The sequence below is a fragment of the Leuresthes tenuis genome, unplaced genomic scaffold, assembly GCF_036924035.1.
Source record: "Leuresthes tenuis unplaced genomic scaffold, fLeuTen1.0.hap1 SCAF_8, whole genome shotgun sequence".
Lineage (NCBI taxonomy): Eukaryota > Metazoa > Chordata > Actinopteri > Atheriniformes > Atherinopsidae > Leuresthes > Leuresthes tenuis.
In genome coordinates this window covers 21,589,857-21,601,799 of record NW_027325362.1, presented here as the reverse complement: position 1 = coordinate 21,601,799, position 11,943 = coordinate 21,589,857, and the positions used below count along the sequence as shown (strand labels likewise).

The 11,943-nt window shown below is 40.3% G+C and overlaps 1 protein-coding gene across 1 annotated transcript in view; it reads right to left on the bottom strand.

The window, feature by feature from the left end:
* Nucleotides 1-1,252: 1,252 nt before the first annotated feature.
* vwc2 (von Willebrand factor C domain containing 2) overlaps nucleotides 1,253-11,943 on the bottom strand; it is a 28,140-nt gene continuing 17,449 nt past the window's right edge. The window contains exon 4 of the mRNA XM_072391396.1: nucleotides 1,253-2,095. Coding sequence (XP_072247497.1) covers nucleotides 1,944-2,095 — 152 coding nt within the window. The 3' untranslated portion in view covers nucleotides 1,253-1,943. The remainder of the gene's footprint in view (nucleotides 2,096-11,943) is intronic.

Sequence of the window (11,943 nt, the reverse complement as noted above, 5' to 3'; positions counted from 1 at the left end):
CCCATCTCTGGGAATTTTGTTTGCAAAGTAAATGACTCTGCAGTGTTTCTGATAAGAAGACTTTAAATCCGGTCTTAATCACGGTTCACTTCTATCCCGTCATACTGAGATCCAATTTTGAATAATTGCTGGGATATGAACTGATTTAAAGCCAGTTAATGACCTGGTCAGAGCAGACAGGGATAGCAGTTAGCAACCCTGCTCAGTCATCACTGCAGTGGCTGATAGCATGACCGCTGCTTGGGAAATAAGACATAAGAGAATATTATCCTGTGAAATAAAAAAATATAGAGATGAAATTGTAGCAGTTCCCTTAAATGGATGAAAAGTGTGCATGTATGAAGGTTAGTGGATAAGGGGGGAAAAAAAATCCCACAATAATTTACCACTTGTATGCAAGAGCACAAGTCCTGCTTCCTATGAATGAGAGAGCTCAGTTTAAGGGAACCCTTACAGTAAAAGGCACCGGAGAGTTAGGGCCTGCCAGTAGATCTTAATAGATCTGTGCCACGGCTCCCCTGCCTCCCTGAGCCGAGCCTGTCACGTAGCATGAACACGCATTTAGGCTTATTTACCTCGATTCTGCTGACTGCCTGACGGGCACGTCTCACTGCTGGAGACGCAACGTTGTTGTCTGGCAATGTCTTGATCAAAGCCTTCTGCAAGCGCGGCCGGCACATTGCACAGGGGGCGACACAGAGAGCGCCGCCCTGCACAACACCTGCATCCGCTCCAAACAGCCTGCCAAGGCGCGTTCATAACTTGAACTTTGAATTATTAATCTTCATTTTTGATCTGCTGGTCGATGAGCTTCATCTCACTGCATTCATTACTCTTCATACTCAAATATAAAAAGAGGACAAGAAAAATATGAAACACCTCAGATGACCTTTAAGAGTCTAAATTCTTGGATTGAATGGCAATCAATGGCACTGCGCTCTCCTGTCTGGCCTTTATGAAAAGAAGCACAAACTCTAGAGGCAACACTCCCATCTCGCTTATATTGTTCTGCTTATAACTACTGGAAATGAAACCCCTAGCAGATAACTCCACAACCTCCTGACAGCTTATTAAATATTCACCAGATGCCAGCACTCCAACAGATTCATCCTAGAACTTCAAAACAGAAAAATGTTTACATCTGCTGTAGATTTGTTCAGGTTTGTCACATTCAAAGATAGAATTCTCAGTCAATCACTCCACCTCAGCGTCATTTGATGATTCAAGAGAGGATTTTATTCATTTGCAGGTCTGTAAATGCAAAACACCATCAATATGAACATCTTCAGCTATAAAAATGTACCAACTGAGCAATTTACAGAGCACAGATTGGCATTTATTTGTAACATGAACACACAGTACCAAGAGAAATACAAAAAAAGCACTTTCAAATCAAAGCACATTTGAACATCCAAATAAACAGATAAAATAATTCAGGAAACAGTCAAGTCTTGAATTTCTGTCTGCATTTATTTTGTTGTTTTTTTCACTCTGAACTCTATCGTCCTACACAGCTAATCTTTATCCATCGCTCTGAGATGAATAGTCTAGTCTGCACTTTGGTGGTAGAGGTGTCTGGACTTGTCAGATGGCACCACATGTTGAGACATTGAGGTTTTCACCTCCAAAGACAGCTGTGTGTGTACTTTACATTCTGTTGTTTTATTGACCTCTGGTCCAATACATTGCTTATTAAAATACTAGGCTATAAAAAATACCTTTTTTCACTAGCCCAGCATACCGCATATATTTGTAAATAATTTAAGACATAGATAAATAAATATTCTGTGTATAGATTATAAACTTTCATAAAAGCATTTTTCAGTCATACAGGAGTAACTACAGTATAAATGCTGAAATGCTGGAGGGCTGCTGTCCGATCCTGACGTCCAGTAGACCAGATGAAAGGCCGAGAGTGTACATGCGGATTGCTGTGCCAGTCTTTAGCTCTGCTGGCACTCGTTCTTGCTGCAGGTGGCCTGACGCTCAATCTGCCACGTGCCCTCCTCGTATGTGCAGTAGCAGATTGTACACTCGTCGATCTTCACTTCTCGGCCGGCCGGTATCACTTCTGTGTCCGCGTAGCAGTTTGGCCCTGTAGGTGGTACAGGAACAACATTAAAACTGTGGCTCCACAGAAAATGGGCTGCGCATTGTGTTCGAAAATGGAATTTCAAATTGACCCTATGCATTTTTGATCTGTTTCTTTTGTGTTGTTGGCACCATGTCACATTATCGAGGTCATGCTCTCACTCAGAAAAACGCCTTTTTTTCCTCTGCTCTTTTGATTTAATATGCGGTGGAAACTGTGCTCGGGTCAAATGAAATGAACAGAAACTCAGCGACGGGTGGATTAATGCGTTTAAGCTAAAGGATACAGGCACAAGAAACAGTCATTTTAAAAGGGAAAATTTTTTTTTTCAAGATTGCTTTCTGCTCCAACACCAACCAAGGACATCGTCCAGTGTCCAAAAATGCAATGCCAAGGACAGATCACACAGCTTCAAGTCCCCTTTCTTTGTGCAGAACAATTGAAGATTTGGAGGATACCAATTTGAAATCTGGGAAACCGACTGACCCTGTTCAGTCAAAAGGCCAGTGCATCATGACAACAAATACCCTGCAAGTCTTATCGTCACAGTCTCACCACAAAACTTGAACTAGTCATGAACAAGATGACTGGTGTGTGGGACCAACGTCGTTTTGTGTGTTTATCTAACGGCTGTCATTACACTGTCAGTGTTAATGCAAGCCGTGATGTTTTCCTAATCTTAACCACCCGGTTTTAAAACCTAACCTTAACCAAGTAGTTTGTAATATCTAAAATAGTGACGTGGCAGCGCGTGACAACCCAGGAAGATGGCAAATTACATTTCAAAGCAAAGCCCAAGTGTGTGAAACCCTCAGTAGATAAGGTGCATGTGACTATTAATCCTAGTTGAAGGAAAATGTTTCTGTTGTTACCTCTTTTCACTTATATCACTAAATATTCTGTTTTCATTTTGTCTTTCTGAAACTTGCCCTTTGTGCACTAATGACTTGCACCCCAACCCAGAATCTGAGTTTTTAATATGCCACTCCTTAGTGGAAGGTCGACATCGTCCACAAGAGTGCCCGAGTTTCTTTTCTGCAACTTACATACTCCATCATGATCAACAGCTGACCTAATTATTATCCAAAACACATTAAGGGCGTAGTTGTAGGCTGAGCTGCTAGTGCTAGTTTAAGGTGCATTACAGTCACTGAAGTGGAAATTGAAGCCTAAGTCATCATGGTTTAAAGATTCAAAAAGCTAAAAAAAAAAGTAAATTTTTTTTTAAACAGTCCAGTCTCTGTTTCATGAAAACGGTTGAATAAAGCTTTCATCTAAGTTCGGCAAGTAATATCTCTCTCCTCACATCTACTTTTATTCCCAAGCGAAGGGGCTCTTCCTGTGCCTCCATTCCTCACCTCCGTTTCCTCCAGCCGGCAAACTTTCCTCATTCTTAATTCCATATTACTATTCTGGTCCAATTGACTTCTTGTTCACTACTCCTTGAACCAATCAATATGTTCCCTGTCCTTTTAAAAGTCTTTTCTGGTATTCTACCTCCGGCATGATTCTCACGTACTACCCCCCCCTCCCCATCTCTCACTCTTACTGATGTTCATCAGAGACTGTTATCAGAAGTCTTTCATCTTTCACCTCCCTTCCTGGGGAGTCCTGTCATATCCCTTTCCTGCATCATGTTACACCCCCCCCCCCAAAAAAAAATTAAGCTTGATCCAGATCTCCAGCTCTGAAAAGTAAGTACAGCAGTAAGTAAGTCACTTCAAAATAGATAACCACAACATCAGATGAAGTGCCATTTTATATTTATTTAATCCTGTCTGCCATGGTGTTGACTGCTCATTTTGCCCATGTTGTTTTTTGTAGCACATAAAAGCACCACATGAACGAGTTAACAAGGTTAGAGCACGGTTTTCACTGCAGGCGTTCTTCAATGAAATCAAATGAGACAATATGAGCAAAATTGTCCAAGAAAAAAAAATTAAATCCTGACAGAAAAATTAGATCTCCTAACAACAAGAGACATGCAAGTTTAAAGTGGGACACTGTTTCAGTTGTTTTATCACTAATTTCAGATGACATATCTGTTGCAATGACATGTCCATACGGGGATCAGTGAAGTTGGTCATTCTTTCATGAGATCATAGTAAACACGAATGAGGAGCGTGAACACAAGAGACGTAACATTTTTCCCCTTCATTTTATTCATCTCAGTGGAAAATGGGCTCTCAGATCAGGGTTTCATTGATTGTTTCCCAAAATAGTGTCCTGGTTATGGGGAATATAAGTGGCACAGGGAAAAAAAAGAACATACAAGCACAGAAAAACAGTGTTACATTTCTGATCTCATTGAATAGGGGATTTAACTTTTCACCAGTGTGCCCTTCGAGGTGAGATGTCTTACAGTTTCTAACACTCCCCTTCTGCCGTTATTCATCAGTTGAGTATTTTACAACTAAAAAAAAAGAGATTTTCTACTGGCCATCATTACCCTGCCCCTAAGTGACCATTCCTGGCTTTTGCAGAGGAGTATTTTTGCCCTGAAAGTGTGAGCTCCCAGCAGGAGAGACATTCATCTGGGGATCGCAGTGATTACACTGAAATCTTAAGGACCTGTTTATCTCTTTCAATATCTTATTCCGGGATTCAGACATTTAACTCAAATCCTTTTTCGATTCAGTCTTAATGTTTGCCTCAATTTTCAATAGGCACATAAGAGGTATTCAATTAAATTTTATTCCACACTCTTTAGATCAGCTTCCATACCAGTAAAGCACACATCTTGCCAAAGGCGGCTTCCCTCCTTTCACAACCTCGAGGTTGGAGTGCACAGAATGTGAACTGTGCATGAAAAACAAATTAAGCGGTGGTACGCAGTGCTTTAATAAAGTTTTGAAGTGCACCCCAAGGGACTGTTTCTGTGCTACTTTGCAGGAAATTGGCTCTAACAAATGAAAGTTTTGATGTTAGGTAATAGCTGTTAGGACCTGAGCTTCGTTAGTGGCCCAGAGACATGTAAAACAATAGAATTACGACTGGAACAAGGCTGATTGTGACACTTCCTCTATAGTTATGTGGAAAGGAAAGAACCCCATCTTTCAATTCTAAGGTTTCATGTCAGGACATGATAAAAACATGCCTCTAATCATCTTGGAAAAATCAGATAAATACAACCTCCAATTAACAATAACACTGTGTTATTATTCATTTAACAACAACTTCCAGTGGAAGTAGGAGAGTAAGTAGCAGTCAGGGGCTAGTAATCAAATGCATTTGATTGACACATTATCAGAAAGTGTGACCACCTCAATTCAATATTCACAAGTGGAATAATAGACACAGCACATCAGCACAAACACCTCATACTAACCATCAAGCACGGCGGTTGAGGGGGGATGATTTGGGCTCGTGTTGCAGCTATATGACCTGCGCACTTTGCAGTCCACCATTAACTTCTCCTTCTATCAAAGTATTCTAAAGTCAAATCTGAGGCCTTCTGTCTGATAGCTAAAAATTAGCTGTAACTGGGTATATTTTAATGGCTTAAAACATCAAGGTGTTTAATTGAAAGAGGATGCACTTTTTTCAAGACTTTATCTGCCCACCACGTGTGTGCAAACAAAAACAAAAAAACAGCTTTAAAAGCCAATAAAACCTGAAAACAAACATTCTCCTTGTTTCACAGACAGCATATGTGATGAGGGGATTCTGTCTAGTGAATTTGCTCCTGTCCTCGGCCAGTGACTTGAGAGAGAGAGAGAGAGAGAGAGAGAGAGAGAGAGAGAGAGAGAGAGAGAGAGAGAGAGAGAGAGAGAGAAACAGCACTCATAAATCACCCATTATCTCTCAAGCAGCACGGCAATATATAAACACCGTGGGAATTGCTTCCACAATATCAGGTGTGGCATAACAATGGTTATTTCCCATAGACTAACAAGGTCTTGAGTCATTCTCTTGTATAATTAAGAAGCTGATAAATGGGGAGTCTTTCAGCTGCAGCCACTGAATTTCATTGGACGGCAGAACCCAGAAGGAGTGTTCTGGCACATCAATCAATGTGAACAGTTTGCTGAGGGCCGTCAACATGTCAGACCGAGCACATTTATAAGCCTTCAGATGAACATGCACACACCCTATCTGAATAACAACTCATCCTGTGGCCCAGACTGCTGTCGCTACTGATTCATCACCATTAACAGCATTTAGAACACAACGTCTTGAATAAAAGACGCACATGTCAAGGATGTTCTGGGAGCAAATTCTTTTTTTAATCATCTCATAATTCCTCACATAGATACAAAACAACTCCTTCTGGAGCCAGGATTAAACCATCCTGTCATCCAGTCACTTAAATTACACTTATTTGTGCTGCTAATTAATGCATGGATTTGTTGCCACTGTGCTTACTCTTTGCTGCTATTATTCAGCCATTCACCTCACACCCACCTTCTTTGTCTGTTGCTACATTAATATAACACATACCATCTCTACATTACTCTCTGTCTTTCTGCTTCTCATGCTCTGTTGCAGAAAAAAGATTTCTGTTGGCGCATCAGGCTTTCCGATAGCACCCTAAGGGGCAGTGACAAATGGACTGTGCATGTGCATGAACAGTTGGACCCAAACTGTCACTACAGCATGTAACAAGTTGGCATGGGAAGCGTGTGAAAGACATAGCCATTAGCACCTGTGGCTTTTGACTCTGTAGCAGTGCCAGATAATGGACAGGGAAAACGAGGACACATGCCAATGATCACAGCTCTTATTTCTGACATGTTACATCCTGCAGAGCTGCATTATAAGGTAACAGAAAGGGAAAATAGCAGAAAATCACTCATCCTAATGCATTTGTTGAGTCCATTTGCATTATAAATGCATGATAAAACTGAACTAGCTTTGTAAAAACAGAAAATGGGAGAATTTTGCTGGGTTTAACCACAAAATAAGTCATTTCTCTCAGGGACACTCTGCAAGACGAGTCCTGACTTTTAAATATGAACTGCCTCGCATCAAAGCTGCAGAAGGTATGGTTTTATGGAGGTTCTATCTCATGTGAGTGTTTGTTTATTTATGTTATTATCTGCTGTGCCCAATTTAAATCTTTGTGGCTGTACTCCTCCACTGCACGCAAGTAATGAGACTGTCATATCCAACATTATTTATAGGTTTGAGTCCCAAACCCTCACCAGAAATCACAGCAATGTTCGGGTAAAATATTGTACTGGAGGACCATTTACTTGAAAGAACTCTTAAAAACTACTGACAAAGCTTTGGCATCAAACTTAGTTACAAACCCAACACCTAAAAAGTTGGGATGCTGTGTGAAATGTCAGTAACAAGAGAGTGCAATGGTTGGCAAATCTCATAAAACATTTTATTTACAATAATAGAACATAATAAACGTATCAAATGTGAGGCATTTTTTTTCGATTTCATAAAAAATAATAGGTCTTTTTTGATTCGCTGCCAGTTACACATCTCAAAAATGTTGCTAGAAAAGGAACACGGTGCAACAAATTAGGTAAATTCTCAGCAGGTCAGTATTGTGACTGGATAGAAAAACAGCACCTGAGTCTCTCAGAAGTACAGATGGTACAGAAATCTACAAATTGTGGAGCAATCTCAGAATAATGGTCCTTGACATAAAGTTGCGAAGACTTTTAATATTAATACCAAATGTACAATATTAGCAAACGATTCAGAGAATCTGGAGATGAGAATCAATACATCAGACAAGAATGGGACAGCTTTCCACCCTCAAAGGTCCAGCAACTGGTCTCCTCATTTCCCAGATGTTTACAGAGGGAAATAGGAGGGGATGCTCCACAATGGTAAACATGGCCCTAAACACAACTTTTTTGAGACAAGCTGCATCCAGTGAAATTCAAGATGAGCCAGTATTTCCAATGAAATAGTAAAATGTGTCACTTTAAACTTGTAATACGTTTTCTGTGTTCCATTGTGAATGAAATATTGGTTTATCAGATTTGCAAATCACAGCATTTTGCATTTACTAACATGTTACACAGTGTCCCAACTTTTTTGAAACTGGGGTTGTAATGCTTCTTTTTTTTTTTGTTCCTCTCTTTTTCTGTACTGAGAAATTATGAGTATTTTGCAGTCACATTTTTAACTATTGTTCAAAAGAAAATTGAGAAAACAACACCTAAAAAGCAGACTAAAGAAAAACCATGAAAAACCATTCAGTGGCCAAGCAGTACTATTATGCTTAAGACATAATGTGAATATTACCTTCATTATTGTGACCTCTACTGTTATAAAAAGTGTGACGTTCAGTAATAGAATATGGCCTTTAGATCATAAAATGCAGTGGTCTGATGAAAGAATTACATAAAAATATGAAAAATACACACAAAAAAAGCCTTTTGTGGATTTCTTAGTGCCCTACTTTCCCTTCCTTTCATTATCTAATAAATCAAATTACAGCCTATTTCAAATTAGTAGTCCTCATTAAGTCGGGACGTACAGTCATTACGTACAAAATATCAACTGGCACAAAATACTCCTTTTTGTTGGATGTATATTGAAGCTTACTAAGTTTAAAAGAAGGCAAAAAATGATATCCTTAACAAATCTTTAATAGCACAATTTTACGCCAAACAATCATGCAATCATTGTATCATAGACAAATATCGGCATAAGACTATGAAGAATCTGATGGTAAAAGACAAGATTGTAATGCGAAAAGCTCTCTAGTCACCATATGCAGTCTGCCTGTAGCTTAAGTAATGCTGAACAATCCAGTCTGAACTGGGCTTTGGTTGCATGTGCGTAGAGTCAAGCTGAGAGCAGAAGCCATGTCATCAGACGATAGCCTACCGGTTCCCAGATTGGTTCACTCATAGTTTATAGCACATCAGACACGTTGAGCCTTGGATCAGTGCATGTTAAAGCAATATGCATTTAGGGCTCCAATACATATCTTTCCTGTATCTTAAAGCCGTTAGGAAACAATAAGGCACTGTGAAAATCTGCATTTAAAGCTTATATTTAAAGTCTTCCACTAAAAATCAAGTTTTTAACCTTTTTCACATTTCTTTTTTTTATGTGTTACAAGACTTGTGTGGTGAATGGGCCATCAGTTGAATGGCTTCTGATTTCTGTTTTGAATCTTTAGAGCACCAACTGAAATTCTCAGAAAGGTGAGGTCAGACAGCCTGTATGTGCATAGACAGTTTGGAGGAACCAGCACCAACCAGTTCTGACTACTTGTGAGGTGGGACTGTCCAGCTAATTTGCGGTGTGAGGAACAAAAAATTAAATGAGAAGCTAGCAAGCTGAAAAGAAGTTGATACAGGCTACAAGTAGGTGGAGAACAAAGCAAAAGCAATGCCGATCAAGGAGCCATAGCACTTAGAGCGCTATGCTTGAAGCAGTGAGAACCTTTCTTGCTTGCTCGGTGGAGGCCGGTTACATGCTGCCATTCCGACGTCTCGCCATTCCGACATGGGTCTCCAATTGTCGGAATGGCGACACTTAATTTTTTATCAAACGTCCCGCCATTCCGACACTTTTTTCCTCCTATGGTCGGTATGGTGGTATGTTTTTTCTTTTTTTAACATACCACCATTCCGACAGTTCCTTTTAATAGCCTATGTTTTACCCAAAACATTTTGCACTAATGATATGCCGGCGCAAATACGCCCTAAAGTTTGGCGCACAAACTCTGCATATGCAGAGGCCACAGAGGCCTCGCAAACAAACTTTAATAATTTATTATCAAAATCCCCTGAATTTCAAATATAAAAATACAGATATTAATGTAACTCTGGCGAGACTGAAACTGATTAAGCAGAAATACAGTGTCAGTGACCTGTCACAGCAGCCAGCTGGAGCGGAGCTCTCCACAGAGCCCATGCGTCTTTTGCACGCTGTCATCATATGCAAAAGTAATAATTGCAATTACAGATATCACGGCTACTGCACAGGACACAGTTGTGAGCACTCTGCCTTGCCTTGCCAATAGGAGAAGAGAGAAATGACAGCATAGAACGTACAAAACACAACAAAATGCAGTAAAAACGTTTATTCGTGTTATTCACGTGATTTATGAGTACTCGCTCCAATTTTGGGAAGCGCGGATGGGCTTTGCGCATTTGGCACAAACACACAGCCGTTGCGCAAGGCTTTATACAGCCTGTTGATATCTTAAGGACCTAACTGGTCACACCTGGGAGTAGATGTCATGTAGAGATTGTTTTTACGTGACATTTCAGCTGAACATATAGCTTTCATCCACAAACCAACGTGGGAGAGCCCGAAGACGCATGTGCCAGACGCACATAGGCATGCGTAAAACCAATTTTGACCACTTCATGCTGTTTATTTGCTTTCTTTTAGTTAACTTTCGTTTCTTTTGGATTCTTGTGCGTGTTATGGAGCCGTCCATGTTTGTAAGCCTTTTTTTCCTGGATTAAATTTTCGGAAGTTGAAATAAGTAGCATTGGAGTGTGTGATTGAAAACCACCGCGGTCTGCTTCTCCTCCTCCAGTTGCCGAGACTTTGTTTTTAATAACGCTTGTCTGTAAACATGTGTTAAACATATAAATTGCATGAACAGAAAGAAGGGATTCACCTGTTGAGTAGCGCACATTTCCTTATACGGAAAGCCTTGTCGGAATGGTGGGACGTTTGCATGTCGGAATGGTGGGATGTCGGAATGGTGGGATGTCGGAATGGTGGGACGTTTGCATGTCGGAATGGTGGGATGTCGGAATGGTGGGATTTCGGAATGGGTGTTGCCACCCGTGGAGGCCATTAGTCCTGGAAGCACCAGTCTACAGGGTTAGAAAGAGTGCTAACCTGGGAGCTAACAGAGTGAACAAAGCAGAAGCAAGACCAAGCAAGAGGCCGCAGAACTCTTCCAACTGGGAGCTCAATCCCTTTCTGACAGAGACTTTGCTTTGCTAGCTCCTGCCAAGCATGGCACTCCCAGAGCTAGCAGCTTCCGCTGTGAGTGAGCATCCGGTTGAGTCGCATGACTTGCCGAGTACCACACCTTCTCGCTTGGCCTTGTTTCTGCTGTGTGCGGCTAATCCTGGGAACTGGACTACTTCTGGGACCACTGGGATAGCTAGCAGCTCTGAGTTTACCCAGTTTCTAGAGCACCCAGCACCTGAATTGTTAGTGAATACATAACCATTGTCAGCTGCTGGTGGGTGGATATGTGAATAAGGTCAGATTATCATATTCAGAAACCTCATTCACTAATTAGGGTGGTATGATATGGTAGTACCCAGAAGTGGTATGGTAGTATCCCCAGTAATTTTAAAGGCATGCAAATTCTTTTTTCCTGAGAAAAAATGTAGAATTTGGAGATGGATATGCGTTTTCAAATGAGCTTTCAGACTCCAAAAGGAGCAGTACTACTTTAATTTAAAACAAAACACGACAACACATGAGAAATATTACTGTCTATATACTGTTTTATGTATTATATAAATATTTGTATCTATATAGACATAGATATATTTCTATATTCTCATTTTTAATGAAAAAAATCTGCAAATATTGTTCAGTATCAATGCTGCATTCCATGTGCATTAAAGCACACACACGCAATCACAGATGCTGGCTTTTAAAATGTGCCGGCAAGAGGACCTGGAGAGGACCTCTGATGAAGCGTGATCATGCTTCATCAGAGGTCTGTCTCCAATGAGCTCAGGCCCAACATCACATCTAAATTATTGAACTATTTGTCGACGCTGAATGAATCGGGCTATAAACAATTTTTTTTTTTTTTTTAATTATCATAAAAAAATCTAATAAAAAATTGTAAGTAGCTGGTTTGACAATCAACTCTTTTGTTCAAATATAAACTGAACATGTATGGCTAACTAGATGACTATCTCCAATAGCAACCGGGTGTTATT